Source organism: Carcharodon carcharias, chromosome 10, assembly GCF_017639515.1.
Source record: "Carcharodon carcharias isolate sCarCar2 chromosome 10, sCarCar2.pri, whole genome shotgun sequence".
Taxonomy (NCBI): domain Eukaryota; kingdom Metazoa; phylum Chordata; class Chondrichthyes; order Lamniformes; family Lamnidae; genus Carcharodon; species Carcharodon carcharias.
The window spans coordinates 157,211,582-157,226,424 of NC_054476.1; the positions used below are offsets into that span (position 1 = coordinate 157,211,582).

The 14,843-nt window shown below is 44.3% G+C and overlaps 1 protein-coding gene across 1 annotated transcript in view; it reads right to left on the bottom strand.

Annotated features, from left to right (window-relative positions):
• The window catches only part of LOC121283592 (CUE domain-containing protein 1-like), a 46,281-nt gene that overhangs the window by 24,664 nt on the left and 6,774 nt on the right, over nt 1–14,843 (bottom strand). The window contains exon 2 of the mRNA XM_041198349.1: nt 5,874–6,001. Within this exon, the coding sequence (XP_041054283.1) occupies nt 5,874–6,001 (128 nt within the window). The remainder of the gene's footprint in view (nt 1–5,873; nt 6,002–14,843) is intronic.

Consider the following 14,843-nt stretch of genomic DNA (forward strand, 5'->3'; position numbering starts at 1 on the left):
AGGGGAGTTAATAAGGCAGAGTATCCTAGGATTTATTAATAGGGGCATAGAGTACAAGAGCAAGGAGGTTACGTTGAGCTTGTATAAGGCATTAGTTAGACTTCAGCTAGAATATTGCACTTGTTTGGCCTCAGCTGGACTATTGTGTCTAGTCCTGGTCACCACTATTTAGGAAGGGCGTGAAGGCATTGGAGAGGGTGCAGAAAAGATTCATGAGAATGATTGCAGGCATGAGGAACTTTAGTTAAGAGAATAGATTGAAGTAGTTAGGACTGTTTACTTTGGAGCAAAAAGGACACTGTGGAGATTTGATATAGAGGTATTCAAAATTATGGAGGGGTCTGGACAGAGTAGACAGGGACAAACTGTTCCCACTGGTGAAAGGATCAAGAAGGAGAGGGCACAGATTTAAAGTAATTGGCAAAAGAAGCAAAAAAAGTGACATGGGAAAAATCTTTTTCACTCAGCGAGCGGTTAAACTCTGGAATGCACTGTCTGAGGGTGGTGGATGCAGGTTCAATTGAGGCAATTAGGCTGTTATCTGAAAAGGAGGAATGTGCAGGGTTACGGGGAGAACAGCACCAAGCGACTTGCTCATTTGGCAAACTGGTGCAGACACGATGGGTCTCCTTCTGCCCTGTAGCAAATCTGTGAACGCCCCCCCTGACAACATATGGACTGCAGCAGTTCAAGAAGACGGCTCACCACCACCTCAAGGGCAAGTAGGGGTAGGCAGCAAATGTTAGCCTCGCCAGCGATGCTCGCATCCACGAATGAATTCTTGAAAAGCTGCTGCATTCGCCTACATTACAACAGTGATGACACAGAAAGCTGTTCACCGGCTGTGAAACGCTCCGAGACTTCCTGAGGACATGATAAAGGTATCTTAAAAATTCAAGACTTTCATTTCGTTGTAGGACAGCAAAAAACATGGCAGCCAGGGGTGTAGGCTGGTCTTACAAAACATTTAGCTAAAATGATGCCAGAACTGGGAGAAGGATCTAGAAAAAAAAAGAGAGGAACTGCAAGAAAAACAAACCATACACTATAATCACCATAAGAACGGACATTTTGCTACAGCGATGGCTGGGTTGTAGTAAAAGTAAATCATTAACAAGGTTTAGGAGCTAAATCAACAGCTGCCACTCACAAAAAGTTCCCAGAGACTCCAATAAATAATGCACGTGTGCAGATGAAGAATAAAAACTGTTGTTTGACTCCCCCAAAGTCATGTAATCTGCCAACAGAGGGACCTGGGCTTTCCAACTGGGTGGGTGGGGGGGTGGTTTGCAGTAATGCCAATGAGTTGGATCTGCCACCCTCCCTCCCATGCTCCCTGGGTCACTGCCAGGGCGCCTTGCCAAGCTTTGAGCCCCCCGCACCCCCCCCAGATTCATCTTCAGGATGAGGAGCAAGACAACTGGAGAGAGACGGCGGGGGGGGGGTGGAAATAAAGAAACAGGTAGCACCCAGTGGACAGCACAACAAAAAACAGTTACAGGAATGCAGCCACATCAAGTTAATCTCTGCACTAACAGCTTAGTAGCCCGAGGCCCAGTCCACTGTGAAGCCTGACCCAATCTGACAGCGGGTGTTTAAATATTGTTTCTGTTAATATGCCCTGGAGCTCTCGGTGTCAATGCAGTTGGATATGGGACAGCTAGACTCATACAGCATCTTGCTAAACAAAAGAGACAATTATTCCTTCTGAAGGTTTGCGGTGATAATGAAACTGAAAGTAATTACTTTTCGCAAGATCTAAAATAAACCCTCTTGTTTAAAAAAGATCGAGATCTTACAGCTGCCGAGAGGCAGATCATTCAACAAGATGCCCTGATCACTATCTGGCCAATCCTTTTATAGACAATAAAATGTGGGCTGAACCAGCTCATTGAATTGTGCAAGGAGGAGCATCACCAATCGTTTGTTGCCACACACTGTCTAGACTCACATGAGGGATATCTCCCAATGCCCACAGGTGATGCCCTTTGCAAACACGCGGCAGTGACTCTGGCCAGAATTTTCCTGTCAGCGATTTGGGGGCAGGGCCCATTCACTGACTGGAAAATGACGCGGGGATGATGTCATCCCGGTCCCTTTAAATTTTCAGGAAGGCGGGCGGACAGAGCGATCAGCTGTCCGCCCGCCAATCTTTCAATGGCCAATTGAGGCCATTGACAGGGTGATTAAAGTAATTAACGGACCTGCCCGTCCAAGCTTAAGGCTGGCGGACAGGCCAGGAGCCCCGGTGGGATCCTGGTAATACACGAAACCTCATCCACTGGCGGGTTGAAGTTTCATGTCCGTTTTTAAAAAACTTTAATAAATGTAATGTTATATTTATTAACATGTCCCATCTCGTGTGACATTGTCACAAGGGGGACATGTTAATTATATATTTTTTTTTTAAAAAAGTTTTTTTAGACTGTCACTAATCTCCCTTAGACAGCCCTTAGTCTCAGGGAGCTGTGCGCTCTTTCACACACATGCATGAGCAAGCACACTGACAGCTGGGGATCCCTAACCCCCTGCACAGGAAGCACATAGTGCTTCCCATCGGGCAAGCCAACTCAAAATGGCAGCGGGCCCCGTTTCAGCGGCGGGTGTCGGATGTCCACCCACTGCCGAGCCGGTGGGGCCCGCATGCTCACCAAGGGCAAAATTCTGCCCCTTGAGCTCACAGAGAAAGGAGACAAATCTTCTGCTGTGGGTTTGGAGGGACTGAGGTGGTCTGGTTGGCTATGTTATTGCGATACAAGTTGAGCGGTCAAATCGAATCCTGGCAAGCTGACAGTTCACTTCATTAAGTCTGAAAACTAATAGGCTAGCACAAAAACAAAATCAATAACAAGAAAACCCAACTGGTACGTTAATACCAGTCAGAGAAGCAAACCTGCCCCCTCTAAGTGAACTGACTGACATGGGACTCCAAAAAAAAAAAAAAAAATGCCCTCAGTTGTACCGACAGGCATGACTTATGAACAGCCCATCACCATCTTCTCAGGATCACCGGGAACCGGTAATAAGTAGGGTGTTGGCCACATCCTGAGAGCCAATTCAATTAACCAGCCCTTGGATGGCATGGGATCTATGGAAATCTCAGATTGGAAATGAGGGAAAAACTAAAATAAATACTACTCAGTGGGGCCAAGTAGTATCCTTCCGCTTGCATATCACAGATTCCCCAACTGTGGCCCTTGGGCCAAGGAGGGTCAGGACATGGAGCCAGAGGTCATTACAGCTCCCTCTCTGTCGTGGTACACAATATATGTGGACCCTATGTGTCTCGAGAAATCTGTAATCCATAATTCTTCTGAATTTGCTGACTTACACACTAATGAAGAACATTTCCTGCAGAGACAGCAGTACTGAGAGCTGACACTGTTCATCGTAAGTCAGGGTGAGGGAGATTTTTCTTTACACTCACTCATTTCCCCATCACTTCTAAGTGGTGGGAGACCTTTTCCCTGCAGCTTGATACAACTGAGTGATTTGCTCAGCCATTTCAGAGCGTGGTTAAGAGGAGCCACATTGTTGTGGGTCTGGAGTCACATGTAGGCCAGACCTGGTAAGGATGGCAGATTTCCTTCCCTAAAGGGCGTTAATCAACCTGATGGGATTTTACGACAAACCAATGGTTTCATGGTCACCATGTTACTAGGTTTCCATTCCAGAATTAAAAAAGAAAATCGTTGAATTTAAATTCCTCCAGCTGCCATGATGGGATTTGAACTTTCGTCTCCGGATCATTCATCCAGCTCTCTGGATTAGTCCATTAACATAACCACCCTACCACATAGGCTGGACCAGCTAATGAGGGCATTTGCAGAGGCCCCCCCCCCCCCCCCGCCACACAGAAGTTTGAAATACCTAGCTCATGGTTCATAGTTTATATTTTACAGGCAAAGTTTCAGTTCCAGGAAGATTAAAGTTTAACTGTAAAAATGGGATAAATGCAACTAAAGCAGCTTGAAGACTATTACACACTTTAAAGGTTGGGGCCATGTTGACTAAAGGGGTTAACAACTAGAAAGGTAAGACCATAAAACAGCAGGTGGGCTTAGTTAGCTGAAGAATCGGAGAAGAGGTCTCCACACTGCCTGCAAAGAAATGCAGCCCAGAGAGTCGTTTTGTTTTCCAGTGAGGGGGGGGGGGGTGGGGTTGTTAAAGCTACAATTAATTTAAAAGCATTCAGTGAGCCCTGGGAGGTTATGTCATCATGGAGAGAGGTGGAGCTTAAGAAAGTTCTAGGGTTTCAATTTATCTGTGTGTTTGCTGGAGGAGTGAATGTCCTGCAGCAGGGAAAAGGTCATACCAAAAAGGTGCTTCTGTTAGCAGGCTCCAGACAGCACAAGTGTTGCTGTTAGCTGGCTCTGTAATTGGGGCTCAGGAGAAGTCCCAGGTGCCGTTTGATAGCTCTGTGCAGTTAGAGCTCAGGGAGAAGTCCTGGGGAGCTGAGAAAGTGGCAGAAGGTTACTGGCTCCATGCTGGAAAGGTTCAGGTTCAGAAGAAACCCTGAGAGCCACTTATAGCTTGGTGTTGCTGCAGAAATTGGAGCCTGGTGAAATTCAGGGGCAGTGCCAGCTCAGTGAAGCTGGCCAGCTAGTAAAGAGCTGAAATTACACCAGTTAGGGGCTGGAGTGCAGTCTCGGAAATCCAGGGGAACGGAGTCTTGGGTGATGAGATTGAAACCCTAGGAGGTGGGCTGTCGTTGAGACAATCTGAGTTGGGGTGGCTTGAGGGAATTCAGAGGCTTGATTGTCGAAAGTGAAAAATTCGGAGTCCCTCAGAAGAGAGGTTCAATGAGATTGGTTGACTCGGTGTTTACTGATGCCTGGGTGGGTTGCTGAGAAATCCGTGGGATCAGTCTTGGTTGCATTTGCTGTTTATTGTGCTGTGTGGTGTGTTTAGCCACAGTTTATTCACATGTACCTCATTTTAACCCTGAATGTTGGAATACAAGATAGGTATTGTAAATTGTTTTATCTTCCTGATTCAAAATCCATGGAATCCTGTAGCTTTATTTTTTTAGCAAGTGTCTTAAATCTCAAACTTTGACTACTTTAAACAAAACGTATGGGTCCCTAACCAGATCTTACCAAAAACTTGGCACTCTGGTGTAGGGTCATAACAATAAGTGCCAACCTGCTACATTCTCTTTAAAACTTATCATAGGATACTTGATATCCCAAATAAGCCCATCATTGGCTTGGCATTTCCAAAGTTGAGCCAAGGAAAAATGGCAATCTGCCACTGAGTTTAGATAGTCCCATGTGTGTTTAACAGCACATAGAAAGCACTAAACAGTAGCAAACTGACTAAAACAATGGGCAACAGGGTCAAGGGACACTTTAAGACCAACATAGTGTCTCATCCTAAACTATTCATTTCAGACAACAGGTTTAATACCTACAAGGCTTTCCAGCTTTGCAACATTGGGGGAATATTCATCACCTTCGAGTTTCTTTCCCTCCTAGAAAAATAACAGCAGGAATTCAAAGTGGTGACTGGGGACTTTGAGTGGGCGTCGGCTGTCAGCTACTGTCTGATGCTAGTTATGTGCCGAGCTGAAGGGAAAGTGACCACCTGTTCAGCTGGTTACGCAGAGAAGGAGCTGACCTTTATTAAAAAAGGGACAGACTGCCTAATCCAGTGTCATTTAAGAACTTAGACTAACGGTGCTATCATTGGCAAACAGTGTAATGTCTCTCAAAATCCAGGAGATGGCCTTGGTGTGACTCTAGCTGGCATTGACTGAAAGGTAGTGCAAATGGATGTTGGACCATTCTTACTGGTCCGAGCTGGAAAGCGTCATCTGCCCTGATTTATAAGCAAAAGCAAGGGTGGCTGTTGGCTGTGGTCGTGGTGCTTACCGTCGAGGTGGCAACGGAGGGAGCTGCGGATAACCCTGGTCGAATACATGCATGTCGTAGGCAGGAGGAGAGTACACGGGTGGAGGCTCTTCATCGGAACTGTCCGGCTCTAGTGTCCTCTCCAAAATCTGGACAAGGGAGAAGAAGAAAATTTAAGTGAAGTCTACGCTAGTTTGACCAGACTGGCTCACTTTCTCTCCAATTTAAAACAAAAGCTGTGTTGTTTCAAAGGGCCTTCAGCTACAATCTGACGCTACCTCAGTTAAAGGGGCACTCTCCAGAAATAAAAGGGTTTGGCTATTTTGATTTTCAGTTTGATGAGGGAGAAGAGGCCATGCATCACTGTCATCATGAGAACACGGGATAAATATGAATGAATGAGAGAGGCCAGTCAACCCATCTGATCTCATCTATCTTATCGTTACCCTTGCCCATCACTGCATTCTCACATTGTTCAAGTCAGCAATGTCCAAGCTCCTGTCTATTTGGGCTACACTGATACATGATATGAATCCCTGGGGGTCACAAATCTATTTACCCATTAAATTACTTCTATCCACAGTTAGAAATGCCAACAGGACCTCATGAACGTAGGAACAGGAATAAATAAGCCATTCAGCCCCTAAAGCCTGTTCTGCTCTTCGGAACCTTCAGCTATTGAAGCTCATCACATCTACCTTCTCAAAGGCAATGAAAATTGTCCTTGCTACAAATGGATACAAAAATTCAATCATGGCTATTCCATAACTCAGCTCCATTTCCCCATCCTTGTTCAATATACCTCGATACCCTTGCCCAACAAAAATCAACTGATCTCTGAAATTTTTAATTGACCCAGCATCCAGAACCTTTCCACTATCCATTATGTGAAAACCTGCCGATTTCACCCCTAAATGACCCGGCTCCAACTTTGAGGTTGTTCATGAGCTCCCCAGCAGAGGAAAGTGTCTATATTCTACTGAATCCTCTAATCAACTTCAACACCATTAGATCACCCCTCAATGCCCAATGCTGCACACCTGTGTAATACAAGGGTCTAGCACATATAGGGTTAATGTGGGACAGCGTACATTACCGCCCACAATGATGGAAGAGAGCACATGACCTGCACCCAGGGTCAGTCAAATGTTGGACAGAGCTGGGTGTACCAGCAAGCATGGAGACAGCTCCTAACTGTATACTTGTAAATAGTTCTATGAGTCAGTAAAGACTTACAGTTAAGCTATGTATGACTACGAAGACTTCTTCAGACATACTGGACTGTATTCAACACCATACAACAACTGAGGCATCATTTCCTCCCCTATACATTCCAGCCCACATGAGACAAAGACCAGCATTCAACAAGCCTTTTTGATTACTTTTTGTATCTGTTTGTACTAGCTTTCAGTGATTGGAATACATAGATGTCCAATTCCTTTGCTCTTCCACAGTTTGTCATTTTGTTATTTAGAAAAATTTAGGTTTGTTATTCTCAGATGGCCTCACACTTCCCCATATTAAACTCCATTTGCTACAGATTTGCCCACCCACTTAGACTGTCTATGTCCAATTTCCTGCTCCCATCTACAGAACCGTGCCTGCCATGGGAAAAAAAACTCCTTCCCAATTCACTTAAACTGCACTTTCAAAACCCCATCTGCCTAGCCATTCGCCCTTCATTCACCACAATACTTCTACAGCTACCAATCTGCTCAATCACACCCATGCCTCCACCTTTGATGCCATTAAAACCATTACCCCCTTTCATGCTGGACATTCCTCCTGGTATGGCCCTCATCTCCGCTGTCATATATAGCAAACATCTGGATTAGCCATTGATTGCCAGATCTGACTAGACCACATAGAGCATTCTTGGGACCTGCTCACTATTCTGGGATCACCCTGCAATGAAGAGGTAACCCCCATCTCCTTTTCTCTGTTGAAAACCGTCTTCTCAAACCTTCTTCTCTTGCCTCTTCCATTCTCACCTGTAACAAGTTCAAGGAGCTCATGGACTTTCATCACTAAGATTGAGACCATCCGATCAGCGGACTCTGCTGCTTCCATCCTGTCCACCAGGCCAAAATTCCTCTAAGAATCTCACCTCATGCTCTCTCTGAGCTCGTCTTGTCCTCAAGACCCACCTCCTGCTCCCGTGACAATTATTGTTCACAGCTCCACCCTCAGCTGGTGTCCTCTTCTCCTTCAGATCTGCTGTAACCACCCTTCCCCTCAAAACAAAAACCTTGACCCTCCCCCTCCATCCTCAGCCCATCTCCAAGCTCCCATCCAAGTCAGTCACCATCCTGACTTGGAACTATATTGCTGTTCCTTCACTGTAAAAGCCCTCACAGGACTGTGGGCGGGCCTACAGGACATGGACTGCACTAGTTGAAGGCAGCTCACTTCAACTTCTCAAGGGCAATTAGGGATGGGCAAAGTCAGTGATGCCCGTGAAAGAAAGAAAAAATTACCCACAGTCCTTCAATTCGGACATCTTGAGCATTCCCGATTTTAATCACTCCACCATTGGTGGCAGTGTCTGCAGCTACCTAGGCTTTAAACTCTGGAATTCCCTCCCTAAACCCCTCTTTCTTCCTTAAAACCAACTCCTTCAACTAAGTTTTTTTTTGCCATCTACTCTAAGATCTCTTTGTCTGTGTCGGTATCAAATTTTGTCTGATACCAAAGTGCTTCAAAAGGATTAGTGTGTTTCACTACATTGAAGGCGTTATATAAATACAAGTTGTTGTTTTCATCAAACTTAGCATCAGCTGCAGATTTGGATATGCGACTCAGTATTCCTTCAAAGTCATTGACATAGACGGTGAAAAGCCCCAGTACAGATACTTGGGGAAACTATTCACCAATGAGAGAATATTTATCCATGTTGTCTGTCTCCTACTTCCCAAAAAAAAATTACTAACGCCTGTCCTAAGGTTACCTCCAATTATGCCCACTTTTAATTTTTCGTTTTAATGGCTTCTTGAAATCCTTGAGGTGGGAATTTAGGTCGGCGGGCTGAATTGGCAGTACTGGGATCGGCCGGGGAACAGACTGCGGATCACGATTGAACCCCAACACGTGAATTAACGGGCACCCAGCGTGAAGAGCACGCTGAAATGCTCAGTGCTGCTGGGGTGGGGGCATGAGGTTGGGGGGCGGGGGGGGGTGGGTTGTGAGTGCTGAGGTCAGCGCAGGTGCAGGCGAGCACTCACTGAAAGTTCCCTGAAGGTACAGGGTTGTCTCAGGGAGCTAAAGGCCTGAACAACCTAAACTAATAAAAGTCACAGGAACTGGAATAAAAAAAGTGTCCAAGTTTCATAATCAGTCACCTGAAAACGCAGGTCATGTAAATGTTGTCCACAGAAATTTATTTTAATTTAAATTATCACGGAAACCTCACCCCACCCGTGGGTGAGCTTTCATGAAAAATGCAAAGGCCGCCAGGCCGATTTGTCCACCCAACAACATTGACCAGGCAATGAAAAATCTATTAATTGCGCCGTTAATGGGCTTAATTGCCGGCGGGCGCGCTTGATTTTAGCGTGCGCCTGCTGGCCGAAGTATTGCACGAGTGTGCTATGACACTGGGCCGCTCGCCTGACATCACACACTATTTTACACTCGAGTGTGTCGGTTGTGCGCTCAGTGATAAATTCTGCCCTTGGTGTTTGGATTTTAGGTTTACGGCCAATGATTCATGAGCACATTAAACAATCCTTTCCAAAGCCCCAGGCTCATTATTAAATTCAAACAAGAAACCAGAAAATAAATAGGCCCTGTTAGCTTGGGCTAGTTACCAGGCCTCAGATCCAAGTGTGTATCCAAGGCCGAATTTTGAACAAGGGTCTTAAATGATTCCAAAGTTTTAGTCTCTGCTGCAATAACTGGCAGTTCAGTCCAGCTGTGATTCTTTTTTTAAAAAAAATCAAATCATGAATGTTGACCATGTGAAACAGGAACAGCAAAATACTGATAACATACAGGAGGTCAGTCAGCAGCTGTGTTAAAAGGAAAGATAGGCCATGACATTTGGTCAGAACAGATTAACTCAAATCATTACCCTGACTTTTCTCTTTACAGATTCTGATGGGCCTGCTGTGTAATTTCAGCATTTTCTGTTTTTATCCCTTCCCAAGAGTTGCTCACTCGTTGCACAAAGAGTGCTTCCTGATATCAATCCCAAATCCATCTTAAACATGTTTGATCCTCAATGTCCTCCTCTCGCCCGTTATCTCGAAGTAGTGCTCCAGAAGAATTATTTCTATGCCATGCACTCTTGTAAAATATTTCTGGGCAGTTGGCCTTTTTTTTTTAAGGCTGAACAGTTCAGGTCTCTTCAGTCTTTCTTGATAACCTAATCCTCTGACACTTGGGGAGTGACCTTCACAACTAGCACAGGAAGAAAACGTAAAACCAGAAAGGACCTTGATGAGCCAGGATCCTTTCTTCTAGATTATGTACCACTGGTTGAACCACAGAGTCTACCCAAACCATGTCCTGGGGAAAGGTCCTGCTGACTCTCACATCTATATATTATGTCAAAAGATGTCAACGCACTTTACGTAATGAATGGCTTTGAAATGCAGTGAAACTCGTTATATAGGCAAATATGTGAATATATAATTTTAATGAGAATTATTTAATGTGCCAATGGTGAACCACAAAAGTTTTTCAGGCTTTTTCCTTACGCTAAAGCAACTCGTTGAGTTTAAAATGGCGTGGTCACCAGGCCGATAGCCAATCAGGGTACACACACTATGACCACTGCAATCTGTCAACCTACCATCAAGCCATTCCTCCAAGAAGACGTCAGTGACCCAAACACACAACCTGACGTGCAAGAGGGAAGCAATCTCCACACATACCAAGCATTCAGGCTGGGCCTGGGTTCCTGGAGTCTATCCATATTGAAATCAAATTGACCAGGCCAAATTAGAGATCAGGTATTGTAGTGGTTATGTTACCCATCCGGCAATCCAGCGAGCTGGACTAATAAATTCAGAGAACACAAGTTCAAATCTCACCATGGCAGTTTGAGAATTTGAATTCAGTTTAAAAGGAACATTCTTGAAATATAACCTCCATTGGTTAAAAATGACCAAGAGTCAGATTTTATCAAAAACCCAAGCGCTTCACTTATGCCCTTTAGGGAAAGAAACCTGCTGTCTAGCCTACATGTAACTCCAGAGGGCAGTTAAGAGTCAACCATGCTGGGGTGGGCCTGAAGTGGCCCAGTAAAAATTGCTCAGTTGTATCAAACCACCACCTCTCAGAAATGGACATTAAGCCCCAGTCATGTCAGTAAAGCCTCCTGCCCGAAAATGAAGTTTTTTAAAAAAAAAAAATGCCTCACTGTGGAATTGGACCCGTTTTTGCCATTGGCAGAAATAATACTGCATATCTAAGGGTTACGTGGACTTCAACAAACATTGTATTCTTCATGCGTATCAACCTTTCTATTTAAGGAGCTTGGCTGACATTCATCCACCATGACATTCCGCAAGCAGTGATAGTATCTTTGTTAACGTTACTCAAATGAAATGGGAAGAGCTCGTTCAGTCTAGTGTGGCCTTCTTTCCAGTGGGCCATGTGCAGTCAGCATTGCATGGGGACATTCCCCAATTTACACACACTGCTGTAAAAGCCTCGACCTCTACTCTACCAATGTGGTTAGTGCAGTAAAATAAAAACCTCGGAGAATACCAGAGTCAGCTCAGGTTGGGGCCAATTCCAGTAAGAGTGGTAGACGTATGAACAGAAGAGCCAAGTACCCAAAAGTGGAGTAGTGGCTGAAATAAGTGAACTTGTTTTTATGACTAATCCATAACCTTTCCACCTCGATATTTGTTTTGCCATTCCCAACACATGCCAGCTTGCTGGTGCCACACTCACCCACGAACTAGGGGCCCAACTTCACATCAGGACTTGAGCCTATAATCTAGGCTGAACCTTCAGTGCTATACTGAAGTGCTGGGAGGGAGGCAAAAAAAAACTATAGGCCAGTTATCTTAACATCCGTCCATGGAAAATGTTGGAGTCTATTATAAAGGATGTAACAGCAGAGCATTTAGAAATACATAATCTAATCAAGCCGAGTCAGCATGGCTTCATGAAAGGAAAATCATGCCTAACAAATTTATCAGAATTCTTGGAGGAGGTAACAAGCAGGATAGATAAAGGGGAACCAGTAGACGTAATATATTTGGATTTCCAAAAGGCGTTAGATAAGGTACCGCACATAAGGCTACTTAAAAAGATAAGGGCCTATGGTGTCGGGGGTAGTATATTAGCATGGAGAGAGGATTGGCTGACTAATAGAAGTCAGAGTTGGGACAGGGGAGCATTTTCGGGATGGCAACCTGTAGCTAGTGGAGTGCCACAGGGCCGCAATTATTTACAATAAATATCAATGACTTAGATGAGGGAAGTGAATGTACTATCACCAAGTTTGGGGATGACACAAAAATAGGTGGGAAGGCAGTGGTGAAGATGACACAAGGTGTCTACAGAGGGATATAGACAGGTTAAGTGAGTGGGCAAAAACTTGGCAGATGGAATATAATGTGGGAAAATGTGTTGTTATACATTTTGGCAGCAAGAATAGAGGAGCTGAATATTATTTCAATGGAGAAAGACTGCAGAAAGCTGCAGTACAGAGAGTTTTGGGAGTCCTTGTATGTTAGCTTTTTGGGATTCATGCACACGTTCAACTGGTAATAGGGAAGGCAAATGTAGTGTTGGCCTTTATTTCTAAGGGAATGGAGTATAAAAATAGGGAAGTCTTGCTAAAGCCACACAAGGCATAAATTAGACCACACCTTGAATACTATGAACAATTTTAGTCCCCTTATCTAAGGAAAGATATACTGGCATTGGAGGCAGTCCAGAGAATGTTCACTAGGCTGTTTCCGGGTATGGAGAGATTTTATGAGGAGAGGTTGAGTAGGTTGGGCCTGTACTTATTAGAATTTAGAAGAATGAGAGGTGACCTTACTGAAACAAAGAAGATTCTTAGGGGGCTGGACAGGGTAGATGCTGAGGGGTTGTTTCCCCTTGTGGGAGAGTCTAGGGCCAGAGGGCATAATCTCACAGTAAGGGGGCACCCATTTAAGACAGAATGAGGAGGAATTTATTCTCTCAGAAGGTAGTGAATCTGTGGAATTCTTTACTGCAGAGGGCTGTAGAGGCTGGGTCACTAAGTATATTCAAAGCTGAGAAAGACAGATTTTTACTCAGTGAAGGAATCAAGGGTTATGGGGAAAAGGCAGAAAGTGGAGTTGAGCATCATCAGATCAGCCATGATCTCACTGAATGGTGGAGCAGACTAGATGGGCCAAATGGCCTACTTCTGCTCCTACATCTTATGGTCTTATAAGGGAGACACTATTTTCTGGATAACACGTTAAACTGATGCAGTGGATGCTTGCTCAATTGCATGTTAAAGACACCAAGGAATTAGCTGAAAAAAGTTAGGGGGTTCTCCTGGTATTCTGGCCAATATTCATCCCTCTTAAACATCACCAGAAATTAGATCAGTGGGTTATCGAACTTGCTGTATTTTGTGGAACCTTACTCTGCACAAAGTAGTGACACATCAACTGTAACTGCACTCCAAAATAATGCAGTGTGTGTGAAGTGTTTTGGGGCATACTGGTGGACTTGCTGAGGGGCTGTGCACAAATCGATTCCCGCGTTCCCTACATTCCATGCACTTCAAAAGTAATCCACTGGCTGTAAAACACCATGTGACCTCCTGAGGTTATAAAAGGCGCTATATGACTGCAAGTCTTTTTTCGTAACATTGTGAGTTCCTTACTATAGCAGCCTGATCTCAAATTCATTTGTGATTAGTTTTTGTTTGTCCCAATTTTTTCCTTTCTCTTACTCCTGTTCGAACTAGTCTTTAATGAGACTCCATCATCTTATCATCGGCAGTGTACCTTCTATCAACTGACAAACACACACAGTCAGTTGTTTGATTATACCTGCTTTCAATTCTTTTTAAGTAAAACATTCCTTTCTTAAAACGAAAACCCTCCATTGTATCCTTTGTGCACTTTCAAGGACTAGAATTGCCAGCTGTGATTAAATGTATTACTGAAGGTTTCATCTCATGACTTGCCCCCAGACTCCAGCCATTAGTCAATCACCACGTGCATCCTTGTGACATGCTGCCTTCCTAGGCCAATCGGAAAGCAAAAAGGCTCATTACCCAATTAGATGATGCTTAACTGTCAGTCAAACAGTCTTCCCCACAATGTCCCCACCCCCATTTTCAATACTTTTATATCTGGTAACGAGAAACATTCAAGAAAAATGACAAAAAAAAATTTTTTTCATATTCTAATGATTTTTTTTCAGGGCAGTCCTATTTTTTGTTTTTAAAAAGGTGTACTTGAAGTCAAACGCAGGGGATACTAAGACCATGTGGAAGAGTTATTCCTAGGCCTCAGTTCCAGCCTGGGCTTTCCTTAGCTTAGATTCCCTGATTTCCTAAGAAGTGACAGGAGGAGCGAGGGAGGGAGTGATGAAAATCAGAAAATTGGGAGAGAAAGGAAGGAGAGGAGTTCAAGAGAGAACCCTTGTTTCTGGGCCTGGGTGTGTAAAAGGAAAGTTGAGGTCCTGTGACTCCCATAGGGCAGCAGCACAGTTACAGAGCCAGAATTTACATTGGCTATAGTCAGAGATACTGGCGGAAACTCGCACTTTTACAAAGATGCCTTGGGGCAGCTTCAAAAGTATGGCTGTCTCACGTAATTCTTTAAAATGGAGATGTGATTGAAGTCCTTCCAAAATCCTTTACTGTAAAGATCGTGAGGGAGAAGAGGCCTCACATCTCTGTCGTCATTTTTGCTAATCCAAGACAGGTGCTCTGTTCTGTTAGCCGAGTAGGAATTTCGATAATGCAAAGAAGAAATTCTTGGCAGCCTACGTGCTATTCAAGTGGAGAATCTCATTATCTGTTTAAAGTATTTCCTCCTG